The sequence below is a fragment of the Alexandromys fortis genome, unplaced genomic scaffold (genome assembly GCF_014885135.2).
Source record: "Alexandromys fortis isolate MF-2015 unplaced genomic scaffold, M_Fortis_MF-2015_v1.1 scaffold_0, whole genome shotgun sequence".
Lineage (NCBI taxonomy): Eukaryota > Metazoa > Chordata > Mammalia > Rodentia > Cricetidae > Alexandromys > Alexandromys fortis.
The window spans coordinates 22,146,973-22,163,417 of NW_026067949.1; the positions used below are offsets into that span (position 1 = coordinate 22,146,973).

Consider the following 16,445-nt stretch of genomic DNA (forward strand, 5'->3'; position numbering starts at 1 on the left):
GGGCCCAATGTGATCCTATTTGTAGAATGAGGTTGGTGAAGGTGATATCATCGAGACAAGGGATAGAGTGAGGGGTAGCATGTAGTGTGGGGGAGGGAATGGGGGAACCATTTTCCCAAAGTTGCTTGGCACCTTACATCTTGAATCCTCAGAATATTAAGAGGAAAAAAAATGGGAAAACTTACCAGCATGTTGGAGCCCAAAGCAAAAGAATGATACTGGCCAGGGAGAATGCAAAAGTGCTAGGACTGGACCCTAGGAAACACTAAGGTTTAGTGGCCATCACCAACCTAACCAAGTGACTGGAGTTACTAGAACTTGATTCCATGACTGAGGAGGAGGAAATACTATGTCCTCTGATGCTACAGAGAAGACAGGTAAGGAAGGGGGACTCAGTGAGTTAGCCAGTTGGTTCTTGAAGTATAGGACCCATAGTGCCCGTGAACTTTTGAGATGGACCCTAGAAAGGTGATTTGATAAGCCCTACACTGATTCGGGTGCACCCTCAGGTTTGAGAACCCCTGTCCATGGTGGGCGGTAGTAATGGAGGAGCACATATGATTGAGTTGGCCACAGTGTCCTGCCCGGTGTCAACAGTTAGTTCACCTCGCTGAGCTATGGTTTTCTTTCTTACAAGGAGAATACTGTATTGCAACACTTAGTTACTCTGTTGACCCCTCCCCCAAAACACACACACCATTGGCAGCTTCCTGTATAAGTAGAATACATTGTAGTTAGATTATATCCACTACTATTAGCCTCATCCAACTCCTCAAGGACCACACACACTATAACCCACTGAGGACAGTTGGTTCTGCCAGCTGTGCAAGGGTACAGGACCATCCACTAGCCCATGGGCAATCTACTAGGCACCACATGGCTATAGGGAACTGGCAGTGCCTTCCTCAGTGACTATCATTTGCCAAAAACCCCTCAGCTAATGTAAGATCCTTGTGAGCCCCTCCTCCATCCGCTCTGGAGCCTTGATGGGCTTATTCTTGCAGAGATCTTGTGCAGGCAAGCACAGACATGTTAGCACTGCCGTGTCCAGAACTATTTTGTGGGAGTCCTCCCTGTCCTCTGGCTTTTATAATCTTTCCGGCCCCCTTCCACAGTGTTCCTTGAATTGTGGGGGGAGGAGAAGTAATAAATTTCACAGTGTGTGTGTGTGTCTGTGTGTCTGTGTGTGTGTGTTATACAGTTCCCAATTAGGGCTGAGTACTTGTGAGTTTTTTGGGTTTGGATTTGAGTTTCGGTGATGAAAGTGAAAACCAAAATTATAGAATTAGTTAGCAAGCAGAATTCTGAAGTTATATTCTGTATGTTTTACTTACATACATAAAAGGTAGGGAAATATAACAATTGTTAAAATTGCCAAGTACTATTGAGTAATTAGTGACTATTTTAGATATAGTAACCTAGAGAATTTAGATTTGTGAAGTGGTGTTTTCTCAATATCAAGTAAATGAGATTTTATCATCAGTTTCCAAATATTAATTTTATTATAGTGTTATCAACAGTAGATATTGTAAATGATGAGAGAAATGATATACATAATTATGGTATGCTACCCAAGTAATCCTTTAATTCTTTTATTTATTATTTGTATACGGACTTGTGTGTATGTATACGCGTGTGTGATGAGGGATGGGCACACATTCCATAGTGTGCATGTGGAGGTCAGAGGAAAACTTTATGGGGCATGTTCTCACCTGCCTTAGGTAGGTTCAATGGTTGGAACTCAGCTCATCAGACTTGCATAGCAAGGGTTTTACTCACTGGGCCATCTCATCAGATCCCCAAGTGACCTTTTGAAAATAAATTCTGCTTATGTGTGTGCGCACACACTTATATGTGCTGTGTACACTTGCTTGTATGTATCCACACATCTCTGTAGATGCACATGCATGAATGTGAGCGCTTGTAGAAGACAGGGGCCAACAGCACGTGTCTTCCTTGGTCACTCCTCACCATATTTTTTAAGACAGGATCTCTCACTGAATCCGGAGCTCATCACTGTGGCTAGACTGATTGACCAGTGAGTTCGAGGGATCCACCTGTCTCCAGCCCGCCCAGTGCTGAACTTATAGATCCATGACCTGGTACCCAGCTTTTGTGTGGGAACTGGAAATCTGAATTCAAGAGCATGGTTGTGTGGCAGACATTTTACCAACTGAGCCATCTCCCAGTCTCCCAAGTGACCATTTCGGAAGAAACTGAATAATCAAAACAAGAAAGTGTTTTTGCAGTCATTATTGCCTGGGATTCTACTAAAAATGAACTCAAATTCAAGAAGGAAAAAGGACTACAATTACTGGTGCTGTGACAAGACAAACTTTAGAGTTGATCAAGTTTTATGCAATGTGGATAAGTCATTCTCATTCTATATGTGTTTTGAGGGGACAAATTTATAAAAATAGTCTTGACAAGCAAATACAAGAGTGAAGATAAGCTGAGTGGTGGCGGTGCATGTCTTTAGTCCCAGCATTTGGAAGGCAGAGGCAGGTGAATCTGCATTCGAGGCCAGCCTGGTTATCTCCAAAACAAAATAAAGAACACAAGAGTGAAGAATCTACACAATCAAAATGTCTCATTTCCCAGAGACCTTTATTTTAATGATTTGCCACTGATTATGGCAAATAGGCATTTGGAATTCATAAAAAAAAGTAAAAGTATATTAGAATCGATATTTTATAGTTTAGCCAGTCATAATAATTTCCCAAACAATAGCTTACCTGCTGCACTAATACTTGATTATTGTTGTTCATGAATTAATTGCTTTGTAATTTTTATATTCTCATTTCTTTACTTAAATTCACTAATCTAGTTTTAATAAACTACAGAACTTATAAGCATGTTAAAAATATCTTTTACTTCAAATTGCAGTAACTATAAAATCTCCTGAGACTTTACTGCCTGCCTGTGTTTTATTTCACATTTATTTTTATTTAGAAAGCACGAAGGTAATTATATCAGAAGTAATACTAGCACTAACATTAATCTAAATGAGCCAACTCCAAGCATACCCACTAATGGCTTCTGTGCTAAGTTTATGTTTTGTGTTCATAGGAAAAACTGGCCCAGGTCATGAGACTTGTGTCTTGCCGAGATTATTTTGCCTTTGGCTTACAAAACATGCTTACCAAATGCCATGGGCTTTTTGTTGTTGTTGTTTATTTGTTTTGGTTTTTTTTTTTGTTTGTTTGTTTTTTGGGACAGCATTTCTCTGTGTAGTCTTGGCTGTCTTGGAACTCAATCAGTAGACCAGCCTGGCCTCTATGGGTTCATAGAGATCCTCCAGATCTCTCTTCAGTTATCAAAGCCTAAACATATTCTCAGCATTGTTAGCCATTAAGGAAATGCAAAGGAAAACCCACTTTTCTACTTCTCCAGCTGGCTGACATGGGCACGGTTGGGAGGGTGTGTGGAAACGGAAGCCTCACAGGGGCTAGCGGGAATGGGAGTGTGGTGCAGACACTTTGAAAAGCAGTTTCAAGGTTCCTTTAAAGTGAAGTATGATTTTAGCTAGTTATCCACCCAAGAGATATCAGCATATCCACACACAACGATGTGCACGTCATTGTCTTGGCAGCTGTTTATAGTCACTCCACACAGGAAGCAACCTAAGTGTCCATCAGTTGCTGGATAGGCAGAGTGGAACAGAGTCAGTCGGTAGAATAGTATCCAACAGCAAAGCAGCGACACTGATACATGCTACGCCATGGACAAGCCGAAAGAATATGCTGGATAATATAAGCAAGACATAGAAGGCATGTATGATTGTGTTTGTATGAAATACGCAGACAAGGCAAATCTGTATGAATAGATTAATGTTTGGGACGGGTGGTGGCAGATGGACATGGCAATGAAAAGAAACTGAGCTCTGGGATCTTACTGAGTGAAAGAAATGCATCAGCCCCGTCCACTTGGTACATTTACTGAAAGTCAACTCACTGGATTAGGTATGATATGTGCCCTTTGCCCAACAGGCTAATCAATAGACTATGGTTACTCTATGTTTTAAAGGATAATACACCGTGGCCAGGGAAAGTTTTCCAAAACAACAACAAAAGAACAATTATCAGGGAATCTATCAGGAAATCATTACATCACGGGCTTAAAAGAAAAAAAAATATGATCTTATAAATACATGTGTGAAAGACATTTGAGAAAAAATGGTGCTGATTCTTAATTTGGAACTCTAAAGCAGGGGGAATTGGGGGCAGCCTAAATAAAAATGGACCACACAATGCTATAGTGACTACAGACTGAAACAGTAAAACACTAATACCTGCTGAACGCCCACTGGAAGCAGAGAGGTTCCATTTACCCAATGAGTCACTGTTACATTGAAAGTTTGGGCAGTATGATAAACCCATAAATGGAAATAATTGGTGTCCACCCAGAAAAAGATGCCAGACTATTCCTAGTCGGTGATGAGTGATGGCTCACAGCTGGAGCACAGTGAGTGTGGTAAAGTGCCAGGCTAAAGTACAAGTCACAATAATCAGTCGAAATAGGCAATAAAAGTAATTACATGTGTAAGAATAAATTTAATAACACGAAGGCAAAGACAGTAAAGAAAATCATACAAGTGAAAAGGCCCCTTGAACAGAAAGACCTAATATCATAAAGTGTATATTCTCCCTAACTAGTAAAAGCTTTTTGGTACAGTTCACACCAAAAAGTCAAGATAATAAAAGAGCTAGATGGCTCTTAAATTGACATGGAAAACTAAACCTCAGATGTCCAAGAAAGCCATGAAACTTGATGAGGGGAGACTAAAAATATCAGATTTCAGAACATGCTAGGAAGGCATTAATGATCTGGTTCTGGCAGCTCCTGCCTATAGTCTCAAGACCTAGAAAGCTGAGGCAGGGGGACCAGAAGTTCACAGCCAGCCTGGGCCATAGATTGAGTTCAAGGCCAGTCTATGGGAGTTCCTGCCCCAGAAACAACACACACAGGGCAGGGGAGGGAGATGTACACCTTTAGTCCCTGCACTCAGGAGGCAGAGGCAGTGATAAGCTGGTCCAGCGACCCCTATAATTTCATTACTGAGAGGCTGAGACGGGAGAATCTGGAGTTCAGGACTAGCCTGGTCTGCATCATGAATCCCAGGCAAGCCAGGGCCACATAGTAAGACCCTGTCAAAAAACGAAAATAAAATCCTAGAAATAAGCCGATCAGTAGAACAAGGCAGTGGATTAAGAAGAATATCTTATGTCTTTATTGTACATATATTCTGTTCTTTTCTAGTTCCTGGCAGACATGGAAAACAATGCACTTTTTCGGGATGACATAGAATGTCAGAAACTCATTATGGAAGCAATGAAGTATCACTTATTACCTGAGAGACGACCCATGTTGCAGAGTCCTCGGACGAAACCTCGCAAGTCAACTGTTGGAACACTGTTTGCAGTTGGCGGGATGGATTCAACAAAAGGTATTGGATAATCTTTGCTCTAGAGGAACAGAGGGTGATACACCCTGCTACCAAGAGGCCCTGTGGAGAAATGGCTGGTTCAGGGACAAGGACGGGAAAAATGAGCCTGGAAAAAAATTCTAGTGCCAGAGGTGTTCAAGGAATGGTAGGGGGCAAGTCAAAAGACAGAGAAAACATCTTGTTGGGAGAGTCCATTGAGTTTAAAGTCATTTGAGCATCTATGTACGCAATTATAGTAAATGAGATACCATAAAAAGTCTCCACAAGTTGACAGAGCCACACATAAAGAAAGGAAAGCTGTCTTCTCCGTAGAGTGCCAACTGATAGAGAAAGGAAGAGATTAGGAAAAAGTAGTTAGTTTGGGCTGGGAATCTAACTCAGTGAGAACACTCTCTTCACATGCATGATGCATTGGGTTCAGTCCCCAGTACTCACGCACACACGCATGCAAGCAGAGAAGGAAAGGAAAGGTTATCCATTTGGCAGCCACCAAAATAAAACATCTCTAATCTGAAATTCAGAAATTCTTGGAGAAGACATGATACTTAAAAAGCTTCAGATTTTGGAGCATTTGTCTCCCGGCTTGGTTGTTATAAAAGATAAAATGGTGTCTTTCCAAGTACGGAGAACTGGCACACAGCACTTAACCAAGTGACCAAAACTAATGGTGCCAGTGATGAAGCCAAGCAGCGAGTGCCCCGATAGGACCCACTCTCTGAAAGTCAGCAGCCCAAAGCATCACCTAAATCGTGGGGGAAACACGGATTCAGACAGAATGACTTGTCTGTCTTTAGAATTAAAATATGCTGATGCCATCAAATATACTTCAAAATTCAGACTTTAGGGGCTGGAGAGATGACTCAGCAGTTAAGAAGCAGCCCTTGGTGCCACTGCAGAGGATCCTGGCTTGCTCCCAGCACCCACATCAGATGGCTCACAACAACCCGTGACTCGGCTTCAGGGCACCTGACGCCTTCCAGCCTCAGAAGACACCCACACAGTGTGCATGTGCATACACACATGTGTGGGTGTTTTGCCTGCATGTATGGCTGTGCACCATATGCACGCAGTAGCTGTGGAAGCCAGAAGAGGGCAGTAGATCCTCCCCCATCCCCATCCCAGCCACCATGAACTAAAGTTATTGACAGCTGTGAGCTTCCATGTGGATGCTGGGAATTAAACCTGGGTCCTCTGGAAGATCAGATAGTGCTCCTAACCACTGTAAAATCTCTACAGCCACCCCAACATACATACAAGCTTAAAGATATACTTGTGTTTTATTATTCTAGATGTTTAAATTTTGAGTTTCCAGTTTATAATAATATCTTACTACTTTATAAACTAGGTCTAAAAGAACATGTAAGATTTAAGAGGAAAAAATAGCTTGAAAATTCATCAATGAAGAAAGATTTTTATTCGATGGAAGGCAATTTTTATTTTATTTTGATTTACCTGATAGAAGATTTTAAGGTCATGGCTGGAGTAAAGAATCAAGTGCTATAATATAACTTATACATAAGCATAACCTAAGCATATGAATAAAATATCATTATTGCCAACAGTTACAAAGAAAGATTATGCAAATAAAAAAATATTTTTAACCAGCTAGTATTTAGAAGCAATTATGTTTGTATAAGAATACAAAGCGGGGTACCTAGAGAGATAGCTCAGTGGTTAAGAGCACTGGTTATTCTTCCAGAGGACCTGAGTTCAATTCCCAGCACCCACATGGCAGCTCACAACTGTCTTTAATTCCAATTCCAGGGGAACTGGCAAAATACCAATGTGTATAAAACAAAAATAAATTAATTTAAAAAAAAGAATACAAAGGTGGTCTGGGCAGTGGTGGCACATGCCTTTAATTCCAGCAGTTAGGAGGCAGAGGCAGGTGGATCTCTGTGAGTTTGAGGTCATCCTGGTCTACAGAGCAAGTTCCAGGATAGTCAGGGCTACACAAAGAAACCCTGTCATAAAAAAAAAAAAAAAAAAACGGAAGAATAATATAAAGATGGAAAGAGACTTGGTATCAATCTCAAATAACTCAGTACTGTAGAGGATAAAACTAAACAGTAACTCTAAGAACATACCATGCCCATGTGTAGAACAAAACTGTAACAGTAACAGTGGCTCCGATGGTCCTGAGGAGTAAGTGTTCCCTGTGCTGGCATCCTCTGTGAGGCTAAAGCTGGCTGTCAATTAGCAATCTAAAGAGAGAAAGGGACTTAAACTCTACATAATTGGGAATTAGTTTTTGGTGGGTTTTTTTTTTCTTTGTTTGTTTTGCTTTCTTTCATTTGTTTTCCTAAATCTCCACTGGTTCCACATCTGAAGAGAACAAAAAGTTTTAGAAGTTTCCAGAGGTAAACCCTTTGGGCAGTAACCTCCATCACTACCCACAGTCCAGTTCCCAAATGACCTTTGTCCTTCCTACTTTCTGGGTGCCCCTCCCTTCTATGGGAGCCAGCCCCGTGCACTGTGTTTTGTTGTTACTGCTCTTTCCCCCTTTCTCTGGAATGTCATGTTATAATTGTCTTCTTTATCTCTTGTGCCATCAGCTTCCTTCCTCTCAACTAGAGCCTTTCCATTTTACATCTGTAGACCAACCCCTCAGTCCCAGATTAACTGGAGACAAAGCCTCCTTCCTTCTAGGAATCCCTGTATGCACACGGCCAGGCTTCTCAGAGTCATCCTCAGTGACGCTCCCTGCCTGCATTCCTCACCACATCAGCCACCCAAATAAAGAACCCTCCCGAAAGTCCTCGGTGACCTCCATGAAGCTCAACCCTGTGCTTCTTACTTTTTATTTGTTCCTCTCAGTGCGTTTGACATTTGTCAGCTGAACTGGCTGCTATAAACTCTTGTTTCTCTGGCTTCCACGGTGCTAAACTCCCCTGCATGTCCTCCCACTTCTGTGTGTCTTCTCAGCCTCTGTGAACAGAGAACCTTCCTGTTGGACCTTTTACTACTGGAGGATGCCTGGAAGAAAATCATGGGGGGTAGGCAGAGGCCGGGCTGCTGGGGCTTCATAGGACAGAATCAAAGTATTGCTATCAATGCTAATAAAACCCTATATGCTTTGGGACTCGGAAGATGGCTCTGTTGGTAGTGATTCTCCTTACAAGCATGAGGACCTGAGTGTAGATCCCCCAGAAACCACATACATAGCTGGCACACATGTGTAACCCCAGTACTGGAGAGGCAGAGACAGGTAGGTCAACCTAATCTAACCAAAACAGTGAGCTCCAGCTCAGCCAGCCAGCCTAACCAAAACAGTGAGCTCCATGTCAGCCAGCCAACCTAACCAAAACAGTTGAGTTCCAGGTTCAACCAGCCAACCTAACCAAAACAGTGAGCTCCACGTTCAGGCAACCAACCTAACCAAAACCGTGAGCTCCAGGTTCAGGCAACCAACCTAACCAAAACAGTGAGCTCCGTGTCAGCCAGCCAATCTAACCAAAACAGTGAGCTCCAGGTTCAATGAGACACCTCTGGAAATACAAGGTAGAGAGTGATAGAGGAAGACACTACACATCACCCTCTGACTTCATATGCACACTCTGTGCACACACAGGAATATACATTGATACCACACAACAAAATTCCACTTCTCTACATGTAACATAGTCAGAGTAGAGCTCGTAATCCCATAACTCTCTTTGTTACTGTTAAGGAGCAACAAGCATTGAGAAGTACGACCTCCGTACAAATATGTGGACGCCTGTAGCAAACATGAACGGAAGGAGACTGCAGTTCGGTGTCGCAGTGTTAGATGACAAGCTGTACGTGGTTGGAGGGCGCGACGGACTGAAGACTTTGAACACGGTAGAGTGCTACAACCCCAAAACGAAGTCCTGGAGTGTGATGCCGCCTATGTCCACACATAGGCATGGGCTTGGTAAGTGTATCTGCAGGCCCACTTAGAAAGGCAGTTTGCCGCTACATTTTTCCCATCTGTACCAGGCAGAAGACCAGTGTGTGGGCTCAGTCAGCAACTGTTGCCAGGCAGCCCTCATACCTGAGAAGCAGAAGCCCCAACACAGCACTTACATAAATGAGGCAACAATGGGTACAACAGAAAGCACGAGGTCCAAGGGGTTGAGGAAGCATGATGGGCTGACAACCATGCCTCACATTCGTGCTTTGTGTTAAGAGGATGTTGTGTGGCCTAGTTAAAATACTCGTCAAAACTAGCATTTCTATTTCCATATGTATATGGAAAACAACAATGACAGATGTGTATGTATTATGGTTTTTAAGCAGAAGGGAATACACACACACACACACACACACACACACCAAAATTGAACATCGTACAGACATTTCTTTTTCATTCTGTCTTTTTTGTCTGGGTGTTTCCTTGCATATATATATATACATATATATATGTATATATGTATGTATGTATGTATATTTGTGCACCACTTGTATGCAGAGCAAGCTGCAGATCCCCAGGAACCGGAGTCACAAATGGTTGTGAGCTGCCATATGAGTCCTGGGAATCAAACCCCAGTGCCCCAGAGAGTTGCTAGTGCTCCAAACTGCTGACCCATCTCTCCAGCCCCTCTTTCTCTCCTCTCGGATAACTCACTGAGCAGATGATGTTGCCTATAGTGTGTATCCCTTGTTCTATAGATTCCCAGGGTTTGCAGGAAATATGTGTATATGAATATATATTTTGCATACATGTGTCTGTGTGAGTCTTCAATAACCAAGACTATATATAACAAGTATATATATATAACACAATATATAACAAGTGAAATAAGAGTTGTTTTGGGTCACACGTGCACAACGGCTATTTTACCTGACTTGGCCGTGGTTGCTGGGTTGAATTACAGAGGTGTTTTGGCCATGATCATGTCACACCTCTTCTCAAGATCTACTTGACCAGATGTAGGGGTGCACACCCCTAATTCCAACACTTAAGCAGAGGAAGGAGGAGCATCAGTTTGAGAGCAACTCGTTTACATAATGACATCCTGTCTCAAAAAAAAACAAGGACAAAGGAGATATCCTTGACTGAGTCTCCACACATTCAAAATAAAATCTAAAGGCCTGATAAGGGATAAGGCCAGAAGCACTTTTTCTGACTTCCTCATCTTCTGTCCTCTCCCCTTCAGTTACGTGCTCAGCCAAGTAGACAACTTGTGTACCCCAGCCACATTAAGCACCCCTCAGACCTTCCGCATGCTATTGCGTGCCTCACCTCCTCCACTGTACAGGGTCTTCTGATTGTACCCATGCTTTTGTTCATATGTCATCCCATCATGCAGGTCTTCCTTGGCTCTCTCTCTCTCTACCCTTGCTTTCATGGCTCCATTGTTTAAATTGGCACATAGCCGATGTGTATTTCCTGTCTATCTCCTGATTAAAACACAGTACTGACCACAAGGACACAGCTTTAACTTCTATGTTCTATGGAGTGCCTATAACCTAGTAGAAACTTAAGAGGCGTTTGCTGGTCAAATTAACAAATGGCTCTTCCGACCCTGTTCCCTGATGGTGACACCGATAGGCTGTGGCATGAAACCACTCCAGTAAAACCTACGAATCTGAAGCACTAGAGGGGGAAGAATGAACTCTGGGCATTGAAGGATATATTGTTATAGTAATGGCAGTGTGTGCTGTCTCAGCCCCGTCTACCTCAGAGGAGCCCTGAGGAAGACCAGGAACTATAGCCTAAGTTTGTGATTGGTTACGTTTGCATGTTTCAGGTTCATTGTACTTACATTTTAATTAAAATATGAGTTTTGAAAACATCTCAAGTTCTTCCCTCTTTGCTGTTCGCTTGTAGGCGTGGCCGTGTTGGAAGGCCCCATGTACGCGGTAGGAGGGCATGATGGCTGGAGCTATCTGAACACCGTGGAGCGATGGGACCCTCAGGCTCGCCAGTGGAATTTTGTTGCCACAATGTCCACCCCCAGGAGCACAGTAGGTGTGGCTGTACTAAGTGGAAAGTAAGGAGATATTTGAAGTTCTATTTCGGTCACAATAAATACATTTCTTATTGCATGGAGGACTACTTCGAGCAAGCTAACGAAACCTTTCCTATAACTTCTGTCCATAAGAGCCCTAATTGCCCATTGATGAGCTTTCTTTCCCACGTCCAGGGACCACACATTTCTAATTTGGAGTGAGTAAGTTTTATAAAAATAGCCAATATTAAATTGTACAGCAACAATCTGGTGGTTTAAAGTCCTTTAAAATGGTAGGCTCTTTTTAAAGTAACACGGTGTATGGCGGGGGGGGGGGGGGGGGGGGGGGGGGGGGGGGGGGGGGGGGGGTGAGGGTGTTTACGGTTAAAGTGCTTGTGGAATAAGCATGAGGACCAGAGCTGAAATCCATACAAGTACCAGTGGGTCTTGCAGCCCACCTCTCCACTCCAGCCTGCAAAGGCAGAGACAGCATCGGCAGAGCAAGCTGCCTAGCAAGGCTGGCCATATCCAGGAGCTCTGGGTTTGATTGAGAGACCTGCTTCAGTGCATAAGATTAAAGAGCGGTGAAGGAGGAGGAGGATACCTGACATCAGATTCAGGCTCCACGTGCACACACATGCCCCTCCCTGTATGTGCACCTACAAACCTGTGTGCCCGCATAACACATACAAGAATATACATACCCACATAGATGAAAATGGAAAAATTGATACATACAGTTAAAAATTAAAATACTGTGACCTCTCGGTGCTTCCCTAGAGACTTTTCTCCATCATCTTCCCTGCATCATCAACTTCACTTGTGCCCCGTCTTTCCATTCGTGGTAGACTGGTGACCTCGGGATGGATTTAGGAAAAAGTGTTTGCCTACCCTTTGTCTGCTGTAAATAAATAGATTTATATAGGTCTCATGGCTCTCAATTATATAAGGACTAAATACAAACCTTTTCAGCCCTTTTATCCATATATTTATTATGTATACAATGTTCTGTCTGTGTGTATCCCTGCAGGCCAGAAGAGGGCACCAGACCCCATTACAGATGGTTGTGAGCCACCATGTGGTTGCTGGGAATTGAACTCAGGACCTTTGGAAGAGCAGGCAATGCTCTTAACCACTGAGCCATCTCTCCAGCCCCCCTTGGTGGTTTCTATTTAATTTCTTTGTTTCGTTGCTTTTGCACTATCACTCGCGGAAAGAGGGAGGAGGGAAGTTAAAGCAGACTGTAAAGGTCCTTGTGGAGCTGCGACATAAGGAAAGTAAGGCGGTGGGTAGAGTGCCACACATCCTTAGCTCCAGCACACAGGAGGCAGACGCAGAACTCTTGAGTTATTGAAGCAAGTTTGGTCTACATAACGGGTTCTAGGACAGCCAAGACTACAAAGCGAGAACCTGGCTCAAAAGACCAAAGCAAAAGAAGTCTAGAAAATATTGATAAATATTGTCCTATTTATGGCTAAGCTCTTATTTCCTCAGGACCCATCTGTTAAGTCCTTTGTGGTATTGTTGTAAGTGCCTCATGGGCAGAGAAATGGAAATCACTTTTTCAGATGGAACCATCTAATGGTAGCATATCTTCTTCCTTAAGTCACCTAGCTTCAGCATGCTGCGTCATCAGTGGCACCTCAAATTCAGTGAGCTGTCATAGGGAACGCCTTTCTGCGGTAAGCCTGACCACAGCTCTGTTTCCCATCTGTCATCACGGTTGCTCTTTTTTACAGACTTTATGCAGTTGGTGGCCGCGATGGGAGTTCTTGCCTCAAGTCAGTAGAGTGCTTTGATCCTCACACTAACAAGTGGACACCATGTGCCCAGATGTCGAAAAGGAGAGGTGGCGTGGGCGTGACAACCTGGAACGGACTGCTGTATGCGATCGGAGGACACGATGCTCCCACATCCAACTTGACTTCCAGACTTTCCGACTGTGTGGAGAGGTAACTCCTATGAAGGAAAACTAACAACTAACAAAAGAACTAACACTTCTAGACAAAGTAATAGATCTGTACTGAGCATCCAGCCCATGCAGTGTGAACACTGGATTCTTTGCTCTGCTATCTCTCCGCCTGCCTCCAAGTCTCCTACTTGGATTGGGACTGAGCACATAATGCACACTGAGAAGACAATTGTTTGTCGTGTAGCTGTTTAGTACTGGACTCTGAACCTTACATTAAAGTAAAGGAGTTTAACAAAATCTCAGAAAGGATGAGTTAGGGGCCGGAAGCCACATAAGAGGTGGAAAGGAAAAAGGACATATCTGGCCTGTTTTGATGTACAATGAAATAATAGAAAATGACAAAATAAAATAAAAAGTTCTTGTAAGTCTTTAAGGCTTCACCAAGTCATCCATACTGGTTGTAAGAAACTCAGCTTTTAGGTCAAGTAGAGGCCTATTAGCAGTGAAGATTTGGGTGGCAGGCTCGGTCGTCATATAATACTTTTTATTTAGTTTAAGGACAAGAGAGAATTGGATGCATTTTACAGGAAGAATCATGTGTGAACACTCCAAAACAGAAAAAAAAAATATGGTTCACATGGGAAATGAAGGGCTACTGTGTGAGTGGTGGGAGAGTACCAGGGGAGGGGACAGGCTGTGTGGGGGGTCACACAGAGTGCTGAAGCATTGGTAGCAATTTTAGAGTTTAAACAGGAATATGAGAGGCTGGAGAGATGGCTCAGTGGTTAAGAGCACAGGCTTCTCTTCTAGAGGTCCTGAGTTCAAGTCCCAGCACCCACATGGCAGCTCATACCTGTCTATAATTGTAGTCCCCTGCAATCCAATGTCCCCTTCTGGTGTGTAGATATACATGCAGACAAATACCCATGTACATAAATATGTAAATAAATCTTTAATGGAGAATATGAAATCAGTGAGTACCAGAAAGGGTGAACAGATTTACTTTTTTGAGGATAGAGTGATTTACTTAGTAAACTGTAGACAACAAGAGGGCTGTCAGATAAAGTCCAGACTTGCTGGTGATAGCACACAGTCTTGGATAACAAGCAGAGCTGGTGTTTTAAAAGGCAGTTAAGTTATGGCAACATCTCATCTGTTAGAGAGAAGGTAATTCCTACTCTGCTCGTTATGTATAATGATCCAGGAAGGAGATACACGAGTCTTTTATGTGATTTGTCCCACCGATGAAAAAACAGGTGTTGATGCCATAAACATCAGAAGCAACATGGCCGTTAGCATGAAGTGTCAACCCTTTAAATGACGTCATTGAGCAGGTCTAGTTTAAAAAGAACGAAAGGCCAAAACAATGGACAGCTACTGTAACTGAGAGTGAAGTCATCTTGCACAGAGCTTAATGCATTGCTTTTGCCCATGTTTTCAGCAGGGACACTGAAGCCTTGAAGCAGTTTTACTCTTATATTCATGTTGAGTTCTTAAGGGTGCTGTATCTACTAAATGAATCTATAGACCATAAGTTTGAAGTTTTTAGGAAAATATGATCGTTTTCTCTAAAATGTGTTCCACATATTCATATCACAGATAAGGCAGAAGATAGGTTTGAAGGGCAGAAGTTTTTACACAAAATATTTCAAGAGCAGGGTCAGCTCCCATTGTAAAATTTTCTTTCAGATATGATCCCAAAACAGACATGTGGACTGCAGTGGCGTCCATGAGCATCAGCAGAGACGCAGTGGGGGTCTGTTTGCTTGGGGACAAGCTGTATGCTGTCGGGGGTTATGATGGGCAGACCTACCTGAACATAGTGGAGGCTTACGATCCCCAGACGAACGAATGGACCCAGGTATACCATTTAATTGTCTCTCTTCTCTCGTACTGTGAAAACAACTCTTCTGATAAGACCCTCTCCACTTTATCCAACATTGACATGTCTCACACACGTGTGGGGCTTGGAGAGAGGACTCAGCTGGTAAGAGCATTTGCTGCTATTACAGAGGACCCAAGTTTGGTTCCCAACCCTGGAGGCTCACCACGTCCTCTTAACTTCAAGTCCAGGGGACCTGATGCCCTCTTCTGGATTCTATGGGAACTGCACACATGGTACATATACATACATGTGGGCAAACGCTCATACACATAAAACAAAAACAAAACAATATTTTTTAATGAAATAAGGTTGCCTCTTGACTAAATATGAAAAAACAGTAGGCATATTTATAACAAAATCCAAATTCATTTGAAGTGGAAATGAATATTCAGATAAGTTATTAACCAGCACTTGTCAGAAGAAATGTTCTAGCAGTGGCAGAATTGACAGGACTACGGGGGGGGGGGGGGGCTGCACCAAAGGAACAAGGATGCTGCAGAAAATAGGTAAGGATAGGAGTCAGAAATATCAGTTTACCCATACACGAGTAATAAGTTTTAAATACTCAATATCTTGGAGCATATTGAATTTCCAGTTATAATCTAATAAATGGCAAACCTAAATTACATTAACAAGTTAGAAACCCAATGTGCTGAGCTTATTAACAAAAGGCTTATAGCTACCCACATCTCATTCAGGAAAAGCCCTATCCTTTGGGACAGGCATGGGGTCAGGCGCATTTAAGCAGCTGGTCACATGGTGTCTGCAATCAGGAAGAATGGCGCAATAAATGTCAATGCCTGCCTCAGTCAGTGTTCTATTGCTGTGAAAAGACACCATGTCCAAGGCAGTGCTTAGAAAAGAAAGCATTTAATTGGGGGAATTATTTACAGTTTCAGAGGGCTGTTCCATTATTACCATGGTGGGCAGCATGGCAGCAAGCAGACAGACATGGCCTCGGAACCGGGCACTTTACATCCTGATCCATAGGCAGCAGAGAGAGAGAGAGAGAGAGAGAGAGAGAGAGAGAGAGAGAGAGAGAGAGAGACTGGACCTGGTGTGGGCTTTTGGAACCTCGAAGCCCACTCCCAGTGACACACCTCCTCCAAGACGACAGCTATTTCAATAAAGCCACACCTCCTAATCCTTCCAAACAGATTCTCCATTGGGAATCAGGCATGCAAATATACGAGGGGCCATTCTTATTCAGAGTGCCACAGTGCTCCACCATTCCTCCCTTGTAATTCAGTCCAGGACCCAAACCTGTGGAATGGACCCACCCACTTC

General features: G+C 43.1%; 1 protein-coding gene across 3 annotated transcripts in view; it reads left to right on the forward strand.

Moving 5' to 3' along the window:
* Positions 1 to 16,445, forward strand: part of Klhl5 (kelch like family member 5) — a 60,869-nt gene that overhangs the window by 42,397 nt on the left and 2,027 nt on the right. For 2 of the 3 annotated variants that reach the window (XM_050149960.1, XM_050149959.1), the window contains exons 6-10: positions 5,260 to 5,446; positions 9,117 to 9,341; positions 11,241 to 11,403; positions 13,101 to 13,313; positions 14,963 to 15,134. In XM_050149960.1, the coding sequence (XP_050005917.1) occupies positions 5,260 to 5,446; positions 9,117 to 9,341; positions 11,241 to 11,403; positions 13,101 to 13,313; positions 14,963 to 15,134 (960 nt within the window). Of the gene's footprint in view, positions 1 to 1,725; positions 1,923 to 5,259; positions 5,447 to 9,116; positions 9,342 to 11,240; positions 11,404 to 13,100; positions 13,314 to 14,962; positions 15,135 to 16,445 lie in introns of those variants that run through there. The other variant, XM_050149961.1, reaches the window with a different exon arrangement.